The sequence below is a fragment of the Melospiza melodia genome, chromosome Z (genome assembly GCF_035770615.1).
Source record: "Melospiza melodia melodia isolate bMelMel2 chromosome Z, bMelMel2.pri, whole genome shotgun sequence".
NCBI classification, from domain to species: domain Eukaryota; kingdom Metazoa; phylum Chordata; class Aves; order Passeriformes; family Passerellidae; genus Melospiza; species Melospiza melodia.
Genome location: NC_086226.1, coordinates 8081180 through 8093912, shown reverse-complemented (window position 1 = coordinate 8093912; position 12733 = coordinate 8081180). Strand labels below are relative to the sequence as shown.

The 12733-nt window shown below is 43.3% G+C and overlaps 1 protein-coding gene across 3 annotated transcripts in view; it reads left to right on the top strand.

Moving 5' to 3' along the window:
* The window catches only part of FAM219A (family with sequence similarity 219 member A), a 92259-nt gene that overhangs the window by 47750 nt on the left and 31776 nt on the right, over window positions 1–12733 (top strand). For all 3 annotated transcript variants that reach the window (XM_063180810.1, XM_063180809.1, XM_063180811.1), the window contains exon 2: window positions 6104–6203. In XM_063180810.1, the coding sequence (XP_063036880.1) occupies window positions 6104–6203 (100 nt within the window). The remainder of the gene's footprint in view (window positions 1–6103; window positions 6204–12733) is intronic.

The following is a 12733-nucleotide window of genomic DNA, read 5'->3' as shown; positions in this document are numbered from 1 at the left end:
ACTCCTCTTTTTCACCCTCGTGGCCCTTTCTGTAACTGAAGACAGTTATAATATCCTTCCTTAGTCTTCCCCTTTCTTCTCTGAGCAATCCTTTTCTTCTAGTGTTCCAGGGAGGTTGTAGCTTCTAGCTTTTATCAGTAGGACTGATGGGGGGGATTACATCTTCCTTGAAAAAATGGGCTCCAAAACTGAAACACATTAAGTGAGCTGAGGCCCGCTGAAGAAATCAGTTAAGCTGAGGCCTGAGGAAGAAATCATGAGAGTCTTTTGTGAGGCTTTCTGGTTACATTCCTGCTGCACATTGCCCTGTGACTCTTTCCTTTCTCTTGCCAAACATGCCATTATTACTGACCATTGTTTGTCTATACATTGGGTTTGATTCATCCCCTATATAAATCTGATCCCCTGTAAATTTGAGCCTTTCCTTTTTGCTGTTTGTTGCGTAGACATCAAACTCTGCACATCTTGGTTTTCAATCTTTTTGTTCCTGGTGGGATTTTTTGGCACTTTATCTTCATAGATATTTATGTCTATATTGTAGTGACATGTAGAGGCTACAGTGGTCTGCTGTCCAACACAGTGTGATATTTTACATACCTACCTGTGCACATCAGAGTCCCCTTCCCAGAAGCGTTCTATAGCCACATTTCTCAGGAATGCCTGGCGTGGTAGAGCTTGAGGCAGAGGGAATCTGCCAACAGCACACCACTTTCTGTTCCCCAGGGCACAGACTGAAGGTATAAATATTTATTAGCAGCACAATGTTCTAGCCCAAGAGTCTGAATGATAACACTGGAATTACAGAAACTTCCTGTTGACCCAAATGTAATGCCTGTATTCAGGGTGTGTGGTTTCTCACTTGTTTTTCTGCTCACTAAGTCAGTCCCCCATGCACGGAACATCTATCCATTTTTCAGACTCAATGTTTGATGTAGGAAAGAAACAAAACATTTGGACTTGTCCTTTCCTGTTTGCATTTGTGTGCAGCATGCAATCCGCATGGGCAGCTCCAGAAAGCAGATGTCTGCTGAGCTGCAAGCCCTCACTGTAAGCTGTGACACATGTGTTGGTACTGAGACTTCCAGCATCTTTTAAGTGGGACAGAAGACAGCAAGTACGTCATTGATGGGTACTGCAGAGAGACAAGTTAGCTGGATGATATTCTTGATCAGTTGGCTCATACTGATACAGCTGATGGTGGTCAGATAGAAGCCTGTGTACTATGGAAAGAAGTGATGGTCAAGCTCTTTATACTGGGTCTTTCCTTGAGATTAGAGGATGAGGGCAATTCTGCCCCTCTGCTTTTATCCAAAAAAAAAAGCAGCAGAGCTGCGTTGGTGATGAATTTCCCACAGACAGCAAAGTGGAGAACATTTTCATTAGAGGTGTAAATATGACTGATTTTGAGAAGGAGGGGCAGATAAAGACTTCTCAAGTTACACATATGTTTTCGAGGTGCAGCTGAAGACCAAAGAAATTGTGTGTGCCATTCCCTTCCACATGCACTGGGGTCCCTGAGGATTTGCAGAGTGGAAAGCGGGGCCTTGTTAAGGCGTCAGAAGTGCTGACTGTGAAGGAAGGCATAGAAAGCTCTGTTTTCCCAGGTGCTACCAGGGTGAGTTTGTACCAAGCACCCAACTCCATCAGCTGGGGCTGTTCCCTACCCCACAGTTGGTGTGGGTTATTGGGAGGGGTAGGTAATAAGAGTAAAAGGATCTTGAGCTGATGCTTTATAAAGTGCTGCAAAATGGAAAGTGATTAAAAAAAGAAAAAATAAAAAGCCTCCTAAGCATGCCATCTTCCTTAAACCCCAGATTTCAGTTTAAAGTGTTTTCACCTTCTGTCTGTGCTCCTGCATACTGATGATTCACAGCACTCCTGCTCCACAAAGGTTTACTGGAACTAATTTCTGATGTTCAGAAATCGCACATGGTGCACACACTGTGGGACATGGCTGCTCCTAGCAGGAGGGCAGTTTTCAAGATCCTTTGTGTCGAGCCTATAGAAACAAACAATCTAGTAAGAAAACTCCCCACCGTTCAAATGCTGTGATTGTGCATGCCCAATTAAGCTGTGAGCATGTGGGGAGAAAACTTTGATTAAACTCTGGCCCCAGCCAAATGTTCATGCAGTGCCCTGATTGAATATATATTTTCCTTAGGAATAAAGACATACAGAAGCCTCAAGAACAACAAAAAAATTCCCTTAAATATATTAAATATCTTTAGCCGTCTACAGTCCCTGAAGGCACTTCTCAGCACTTGCCTTTAGTTTGGGAGCGTTGCATTGTTCTCAGCAAAAAGAAATAACATCATCTGTCCTGGGACCAGTCACACCATATAACTGAGATTTTGATGTTGTGGGCAGAGCTGTGTGTATTGCTGTAGGGAGGCTTGTGAAAAAAAAAAAATTGCCAAGTGAATTCCAATAGCAAAAGCCTGTGTTGAATCTCAGTGTGCTCTTAGGCATTCACTAGCAAAAGGCTAATCAGTCAAGTAAACGTTTCTCTGGACAGTTGAGCTGTAGAGAGAGAACTGCATCCATTCAGTATGCACAGAGGCAGAGTGTGTTTGTGCAGAGACAGCTCCAGCCGAGCTGGCGTGGGAATGCTGCTGTTTTCACAGTGGGCATTGTTACTATGGAGTCCTGTGAGTTGCTGCAGAATGTCTGTGAAGTGATGGATGGGAAATATGATAGTGTCTTGCCACTCCTGGGCCAAGGATAGATAGCTGCTGGAGCTGGGGACACTGTCCCTGGCCCAGCTGGGTCTCCTCTCAAATCCATTTTACTCTCTGGGGGGAGTGGGCCTGGCCCATGCATGCAGTGGTGGTCACCCACAGTGATGGTGTTTGTGATCCCTCTGCTCAAGCTGTGGATCTCTTGTGCAGCTGTAATGTGCTGCTGGGGCTGAAAACTGTCATGCCAAACCTTTGGGAAGAATTCTGAGGGCTGACTCTGCTACCATGTTCTGCATCATTTCCACCTCCAGTGTCAGAAGCTCTACCAGCTGCCAGGCCTTCTCTCTAGACTGCGGGGAGAGGGAAACACTTCTCTGAGGACAGATTTGTGTCCTTTTAAGATGAGTGTCTTAGACAGAATGGGAATAATCACTCTTTGAAAATCATCTTGGTTTCCTCTGGAGGCCTAGGAAGCCTTTTCTATGTGTTTGGTCTAAAGGCCACCTTTGAGATTTCTCCAGCTGAGTTCACTGGTCCAGGCTCAGAGTTCAAATCTTCAAAGGCACCTCAGAACATTTCTCCCCTCCCTCTGTTGATGCAAATGGATGTCTCATGTCAGGTTGCCTGCAAAGGTAAAGTTAGTGTGAGCACATCAGTTTGCCACGAAAGGGAAGGGCTGGTTTGGATTTAGAGTTTTAGCATGATGTGAACCTGGGCTAGTCTAGGAATGGCCAAACCCCTTCTCTGCCATGTGCACTTCTGGCTTTGAGCTCAGTGTACTCTCTGCTGGGCTGCACCAGCACAGGAGACAGTGTCATCACACTGTGTCAGTTCCCATATTATGTCTACTCCTGTGCCTTCCTGCAGCCAGCAGACTGGGGCTCACAGGATTTCCTTATTGTGTCCAGTAGCACCTAGGAAGCATCCAGGTCTTGGAGTCATGCTCCTTAGAAATGGCTGTGTCCTGCCTTTTCCCAGATTGGCAGAGAAAAGGTACTCATCCAGGAAGTCTGGACTCAAATGGTGCCACTTAGCACCATTTGGGCATCCCTCTTGGAGAGATTATAGCATGTCTGACAGACAGACATGTCCTTTGTGTTATCTAGATGTTCCCATGTGTAGAAGCTCAAAGATAAGGGAGCTCATGTGAATGTCTCAAACACTGATAGCTGGATGGCTTTGGAGCCAACCAAGGATTGTTGGTAGTAACAGCTAAGGAATGGAACACTGAATAGAATGTGGCTGGAGAAGGGGCCACCGGGAGGTAGAGCAGTGTTTTTCTGGGACAAACATCCTTATCCTGGCTCCTGGAGATTAGCACAACACAGTACAGGTGTAGGAATGAGGTCAAGAAGCAGGCATGTAGGAGGATATGGAGACCACCAAATACCCTGAAGCCTCCAACCCATTTCCACAGTAACTAAATTACACAGAAAGGGAGAAACTTGTCTCCAGGGAGGGAAACTTATCTACAAAAAGGTACCCTCACAAAACCCTGCGTGTGCACCCCAGGACCCTGAACACTCCATCATCTGCATCAGCAATGGAGCCAGGACTGCTGATTCTCTCTCTCTCTCTCTTTTTCTTCCTTTCTTTCTTTCTGCTCCTCTTTAATTCATCTTTTTCTCCCCTTCCTTTCATCCTTTCACCTCCCTCCTTTATCCTAAACCCACTGCTTGGTGCTTAATAGGAGGCTAAGAACTAATGTACCAATTTCCATAACAAGTGTGTAATTTACTAACAGAATTTTGTAAGATTTTGTGGACCCTCTTAACTTCCGACATTCCTTTTGTCCACAAGCATCTACAAATCTTGGGTGCTCCCTTCCCCTGGAGGGTGAGAGGCTACACCCTGAGATTCTTTCCTGCAGCTTGGATTCCCATCTATTCCCTTCATCTGGGCATATTTGAGACCAGATTCATGTTCCAAGGATACCACATGAACTGGTCTATGATTTATGCCTAAATGTTCTCCTGGAAGCTGTTTTTTTCGTTTGCAACCTAGTCACTAAACTGCTACATTATAGGAAAACTGCAGCAGTGACTGAGTTAGAGGAAAGCAGAAGAAATTGTCTTTTGTTCAGCATTGTCCTTGAATGTGAGGTCTTGTACCCACCATCCATTTTAAGTACTGTCAAAGTCTACTGGGTAGTGCAAAGGAGCAGGATTTTCATAAAATGTTATAGCACTACATATGTTAACTAGTTTCCACCAAGCTAGAGCCTAATTCAAAAATTACATTTTATCTCCTAAGCACAGTGTATTAAAAGAGCTAATGTGCACTGGGTAGCTCAATAAGTGATTGTTTTTTTTACTGAGAGTGAAGAGTGATGTAATCTTGCTTTGAAACTCAGTGACTCTGCTTTGGGTACAGGTGTCAGTGCCAAATGATGTGTTGCATTTTACATGTAATTGTGTACAAAATAAAAACTCCAGAAACTGAGAGAGAGACAATAGTATTCTAGTATTTAATTTATGATGCCTTATATGATTTCTCACAAGTGATGGTTTGTTAATGTATTGGACCTAATGCTGAATGTTTGCTTTGCCTGTGCATCTCTAACTGTGATATACCCAAATTCAATACACATCTATCTATCAGCATGTTCAATTTGATTTCTATCTTCTAGATGGAAGTAAGAACATGTTTGAAAACTAGTTTTAGTTTTCATTGTGGTGCTAAGTGGAGAGAGTTCCAACAGGTTTGCAGTTCGCTGTGAAAGGACCTCAGTTATTTTTATCAGTAGTAGAACTGTCTGAGCTGGTAGTTTGTTTCTCTCTCAAGTTCTTTGATGTGCTGTAACAGAGAGTTCAATACATGTTGTCTGCCAGTAAGCTGGAGCAGAAAGTGTTTGGGGAGATAGGTTTTCTAGGGGGGGAATTTTAGTGAAAGTTACTGTGCTGACAGATTTTTCCTGTCAGCCGTGAAGTAGATCCCAAGAGGGAGCAGAAATTGAATTCTCCTACCCATGTAGTCCTCTGTCCTTCCAAGCTGGACTTCCACACAGACCTGGTCTCAAACTTCTTAGTTTTAAGCTTGAAGTTGAGTGGTCTAATTGGAATTCATCTGAAACTGTAAATATGTTTCATACAACACCCCAAGGAATCATATGTGAAAATTATTTGGGACTACTGCCAGCCCAGGCTGAATTTGAACTAGTGACCCACCATCCACGTTATATTCCTGGTATCGTCCATCATATAAGCCTGATGTTGAAATTTGGCATTTCCAGAGGTACTTTTAACATAATAAATGTGCTTCCAAAGTTCTGTGTTTTGCCCCTGGGTATCAGTGTTCAAAACACTGGCATGTTCTTTGCTCCCTCTGAATGTGAAGGGAGTGGAGTTGCCTAATAGCCACTCAGAGAAGGAGCTGCAGAACTCTCAGCTAAACCTTTCTGTTTTGTTTCTGTTCTTTCTTAACAGGATCCAACAGCTGCAGCTATTTCGGACAGAGATTGTGATACGAGAGAGGGAGAGACTGTAGCCATGAACTATAAGCCATCTCCACTTCAAGTGAAATTAGGTGAGTCTGTGCTGATGGAGAGTGAAAAGGCTGAATCCAAGGCCTGAAAGACAGAATCATATGCAGATCTCCGTGCATGTAGCTGAGCGTGCCATCAAGGCTCAAGCAACTCACAGAGCAGTTTTATCATTGTGATTCTGCTGCTGTGATTCAGGGAACTGACCTACAAACATGTAAAGCCCCTGTATCCATGGATGTGGTAAAGAATGGAAGCAATGCCTTAAAAGCAAGGCATAGTTCTTTTAAACCTACAGGTTTTTTATTAAGCTGACATCAAGGCTTGGCCAAATAAAGAATGAAGATAATATGGAGGGACTGTAAAAAGAAGAGAAGGCAGAGTAGTTGCAACAAAAGGTAAAGGATCAGGGAGTTGAGACACTACCAGAAAAAGTGCTGCTTTTCTGTGAGATGAAGGACTTTTAAGTCCATAAAGATTCCCACACAAATACTCATCTATTCCTGAGCAATATTTTTTAATTCTGGAAGCAGAATCATCCTGTTACTACAAGACACTGCTTCTTTTCAAGGCTGATGCTTACAAGAGCAATCCACACATGCCTGTCTGCCTCCAAAACCTGAGCAGCTATTTAGCCACACAGCTTCAAGAACCTGATGACAGACAAGCCAAAGGAACAGTGTGCTTTTTGCTAAAAAAAATGGAAATCTAAGTGTGGAAAATTTCCCAGTAGGAGCAGGAAGGAGTCCCCTGGCTGTCCTTCACATCAGACCAAGTGACGTTGAGAGGATGCTGCTGATTGAGGGTGGTTATGCAAGTCATGAATACTCTGAAACAGTGGCTGCTTTTCAGGAAAAGGCAGGGATCAGCAGTGTGTGTTAATGACAGCGCAATTCATAGTTTGGTAAAAGATTATTACTGCCAGCATGCCATATGCCACCAGGATCCTTTTTCGCTTCCAAGATAGTTCTTTAATGTTACTAGACAGATAATTACTACTGCAGTAGTTGCTTTGGATAATTTAACACCAGGAAACAGGTTAGAGAGCAATTGATGCTATTTTTGGTAAGTCTGCAATATTCTTGACTTTCTACACAATGAAATATCCTCCTGAGATTCACTAACCTGATAGGAAATGGGGCTTTTTTAGACTGGGCTTTGGTAAGTCATGACACCTTTCTAGGAGATCAGATCATTGAAAACAGATTTGGATTCAGGGTAAAGAAGTTCAATTCATACAAATTAAATGGAAGAGTAATTTGAGGTAGATCTTTAACCAATCTCAGTATTATAAATAAAGCTGGTAGAATGAGAAATTTGGGAAGTCAGTACACATCAGGTAGTGTTGAAGGAGAAAGTATCAGAAGAAAGGACATTACTAATGAAGTTCTCCAACAGTCATTTTGTGTATATGTTCATTAATGACTTTTACATAAAATGCAGGAGTCGGCAGAGAAAATTTAGTAGAGCATATTTGGGAGGAATAAGTACAGTAAAGGCTCAGAAATAGCAAAGAGGAAAAAACCATGAAAACTGGAATAATAGAAATGAGAAAAATAGAACAGGAGAAACTCACTGTTCTGTAAGCTGACATTTATCAGCTGGGGATGACTACATCAGTTGATTGTAAGGTTATTATTATTGAAATGGACTAATATGTGAAAACAGGCCACAGTCACACTTCTGCAGACTTACCAACTTTTTTCCAGGAATCAGACAGAGGAGAATTATTAGCTCTTCCTGCCAGAACTTCTGCTTTCCCACATAGGAAATATTCTCTTTCATTTAGCCAGTGCTGAGTGGCATGAAGAGTCAAAGGGAGGTACTGGAAGTGTTTGAGCAGTTTTTGTAGTGGAGGCACACTGTTCCCAGGACCTCCTTTCCCCTTGGTGCCTCTGCCAAGTGACCTCAGTGCTGACCACAGTATGCTTATGAAGATAACAGGGGGTGAAACCTACCTGCTGAAGAGGAATTGCCCTGAAGGCTGACAAGCATCTTCCTGCCTTGTCTCCAGAGAGAAGTCTGCCCCAACACATCTCTGTGAAAACAGTGTTCCTCTTTAATGAAGTGAACACATACCTAGTGGCACTTGGACCAGGTCTCTACTCTTAGCCATACTCAGATGAGCTTTAGGTCATCTGAGGCAAAATGAGACTAACAGTATTGTCTGTGGCCAGTGTAACATGCCTTTAATCCACATCAGCTCCTGCTGCTCTTATTCTAAAAATCTGCACAGCCTCTTCGATTTTCTAGAAGCTTAATCACTGCATCTCCCAGCTCTGGCCCCCATTCCTCTGACTAGATTTTTTTGTCCCTTCCGCATTGAACTTGTCAGGGTTGTTTTTAATCTCTTTGAGGCTAGAAAAAGTTAAGGTGGTACATAAATTTTTAATAGCTTATCTGGCAAAGCCATTGTTGGGGATGGTAGCAACTAGGGGCTTAATCCTATTGCAGGTTTTCCATATGGATGGTGGCATTTTTCACTGTTAAACCAGAATCAATTGTTCAAATGTCAGATGTTCTGATGGAAGGTTGATAAATGTCATTTTTCAGTTTGCAAAGATTCGTGTGTAAATCTGTCGTATGTGCTTGCTGGAATCTTGGTTCAAGTGAGCTCAATTAAATACCTACCCAGCATGAATACAACTTTTGCTTCCAGACACTGCAGTGATTGAAGTGTGACAGAAAGAGCGTGAAAACTGCACATACTGCACGCAGATTTATCCTGCTGCTTGAGTGGTCTTTTCCTTCGTTGCTTGTTCCCCTCTAAATAAATACATTTGGCTACATGTTTGCTTGAGGGGGGTCAGTTAGATACAGGAAAAACTTCACGGGTGTCTTGTATTTCTAGTGAGTTCCTAAAGGTATCACCTGCTTCATAAATGGAATAATAGTGCTTGATGCTAGGGCCACATCAAGAAAAGAACCTCGCAGAAAAGGGAAATAAGATCTCCGAGTTCACACAGGTCATAATTTTCAACCTTTATTGATACTGTATCCATATTAATTATGTATTTGTCACTTTTCTAGCACTCCCACTTTGTCTTTCTATCTGGAGCTGCAATGCTCAGCCTTGCTTCTTTCTTTCTTTCAGATCATTGATAAGGAGACTCCTGACAGCAAGGGTTGGGGGCTGGGTGTACATTAGTGCTTAGGAGATGTCTCCAGCACATCCTTATTAGGAGCCATATCCAGATGGAGCACATACCACAAGCCTTTTGAAAACAGAGGAGAGTTATGATAAGGAGGAACAGAATAATCCCCAAGTGTAAATCTCAGGGCACCACATCCACTGGAAGGCAACAGATCCTCCTAGCATTCCCAGGAGATGAGATATTATTTTAATGAAGCTTATGCCATCTGCTTTTCTATTTTGCATTTTTAATTTCCCTTCTCTGGTCTGAAATCACTACCCAGACAGTCTGTGTCTGTCTTTCCTAGCAGTCATGACATTAGTTTGTGTTAAAACAGAGTGGGCAATGTGGAAATTGGTTGGAATGCTGTAAAACATGCAACAGGTGGGATGAAGGGTTATGGCAGAGGCATCTTCATCAGCACATCCACCACACTGGGAGCCTGGCAGTAAGATGAACATGTGGGAGAGAGGCAGAGACACTCACAGCTGCCTTCAGCCCTCCAAGGTGCCTGTGGCCTTAGATGGAAGCACCTCCTCTCCTTGGATTATATAGGGAATGAGACACTGGTTTTGGAAGATTCCTCTAAGGGGCCATAAAAGTTGGTGAAAACTGAATGTCTATGCTAAAGAAACAGAGTCACACGTCAAGGATGTTACTGGAATGCTGTTCACTTAGACCAAGCAGAACTGATAGGGTTAAAAAGTAGCAAAATCACCCTCACAAGGACATAGAGAATGGTGCTCCCTGGTGTGTCTGACTTGGACAAAACTAATTCGTGACTGAGCCCCATCTTGGTGGAGATAGAAGTGAACGGAGGATATAATCCATCAGGGGACAGAGGCTGATGACATGTCTGTATTGTTAGCTCCTGCCTTCCAGCCTGCTGCAGTGTATTCATGACAGATATTGAATTGCTCTGTGGTCAGAGAGGAATAGTACCAGGACTACCAGTCAGAACTACAAAGCCCTCTGGGTTCAACTTAACAAAATTGGTGCATTTCTGGCTGAAACTTTACAGAAGGTCTCTGATCCCAGTAAACAACAGACTGCCCCGTGTGGCTTTTGAGATTAATCTTTCAATTAGTGTAGGTGTTTTACCCCTTCCCCCGGGGTGAGGTGTGTGTTCAGAGCTTGTCTTAAAGCTCTCCATCAAAGAGCCACAAAGCACACAGCAGAGCAGCCTCTCCTAGTGCTGCCCAAAAGGATGCAGTGCTCAGACATCCCCTTCCAGGACTTCTCTTGCCTCAGGTCAAGATGCAGAGCTGGGAAGTGCAGTCACAAACAGAGCCGACAGGAAGCATCTTATGTAGGCTAAAGGGCTCTGTATCTACCTCCATCTGTGGCTCCTTTTCTGCATCATCACTTCCCAGTCTGCTCCAAAACTTGTGACTTCTGAAGCTTTTCATACAGAAAGCAGAATAATAAAGGGGAAGTTGAAGTAGAGTGGACAGATCAATGCCATTAGTGTATCATTTTGTCAGTATTTCAAGTACTGTACTATTCCCAGTTGCTTTTCTGTAACAAGGTGATTAATGCTAATTAGGTACAGCAGCTGTTGTTTCTGGGAAGATGCTCTGTAGGTAAATTAGGGTAACATTTTATAAAAAGGCTCTATCTCTTAAGCTAGGTCCCCAGGTTCCAGCTCTGTTGACAGAGCCGCAGATTTTCATATCCATAACTGTTTGCATGGCGACCTCAAGTGACATCATTACCTTAAGTGCAAAAAGCCATTTTGCTCCCCTGGGAGCACCCATTTCCTTGAACACAGTCTGTGCACTGTGCAGGGGGAAGGGTGGGGTGGAAGCCAGAGAGCAGGAGCAATAGAGCACTGCTATTGATTTTCTTCCTGAAGACAGTAGTGCAGCCCACCACTCAGAAGTCTCATGGAGCTTGGGAGGAATTTATTTAAACATTTTTTCATCTCTTATTACTCTTTCCATTTATAAGAGAAATACACAGATTTATGGCAGCATCCTTTCTGTAGGATATTTCCAGGCTCTTTTTGGAAAGGATGAGAGAGTGAGCAGCTGCATCACATTAAGGCTAGTAGGGCTGTCTGCAGACAGAGCTGCAAAGATGAGGGCAGAAAACCCATTCTGACAGGCATATTATTGCAGATTACTTAGAAGAGAAGTAGAGGGGCAGAAAAGAAGAGGTGCCTGAGACAGGCTTGGGTAAGGAGTAAAGCCGTTCAGACAAACTGGAACAAAGCAATCACTGGATTTCAGCAGACAGACCCAGGCAGGAGGGAATGTGTGAGGGAGTGAGACAGAGGGAAGGGGGGTTCCAGACAGCAAATCCCAGGAGCAGAGCACGAGCATATACATATGGGAATGATGTGGCATGAGATTCACCAAATGACCTGGCTTTTTGTATCACTGTAATTTTGCTTGATTTGTTATGCCACTGCACCAGGGCTTGGCTGGCCTTGCATGGCCCTCCATAGTCTGTGCACCTCTCCCATGACACATTCCTGGGTACCAACACACATCACGAGCCAAGAGACTCCCACCCACTCACATCTTGTGTTGCACAGACCACACTTGGCTAATACTCCTTCAGGTAGAAAGTCGTGAAGAAGGAAGCTGTAATGTAAGGGGATAATTTAGGGGTGTTACCTGGCTGTTCTTTAGCCAGTCCATATTTTTGTGCTACCTGCAGTTTGATAGTATAGGAAGGAGAGCTAGTCCTGAAGATATTATTTTATTTTGTATTGAGAATGGGCCAAAACATCCAGAGTCTGAATGGGGGTTTTATGCCTGAAGGGGAAACCCAGAACTCCAAATTATAGGTTCTCTTCTATGTCTGACCCACCACAGTCAAGTCACCTCAAATATGAGAAGCAGCTCAGAACATTGTGAAGAAAACCAAACTGAGCATATTGTTGAGATTCTCTGATAGAAATGAGAAGAAAAATCAGTAAAAGTAAGTAGTGATGACAGTAAAAAGTACCTGGTCTAGCAAAGCCTAACCCCAGCAGGCAGCACCACACAGTGGTCTGTTCAGAGGTCTCATTATACAAGTACGTTTTACTCTCATCACTGTTTCCTGTGAAGCATGCAGAGAACTGGTTTAAAAGAAAGAGGTCCCCAGAGGTGATTTACAGCTTGTTCCTGACATTAAAAAGATTAACAGCAGTTGAGATGATAAGGCTGCCTGCTCAGATGTTGGTATCTTCAAAAAAATCAACTCAGAAAAGGGCAGTAATACTATATTCTGGCTCCTCAAAGTCCTGTGTCCTTAAATGTAGGTTCCACCTGTTCCACCACAGTGTAACATTTCCCCAGTTCTGAATTACACAGGTGTTACTATTTCTGTAGTTCCTTCTGATGTCTCCAAAGGTAGATGAGTTCCTGCCTAGCAGTTGAGAGAAGCAAGTATAGCCCAGTGTAATTAATGTAAATTGGCTCCAGAACAGACCGCAGCATCCAGAGAGT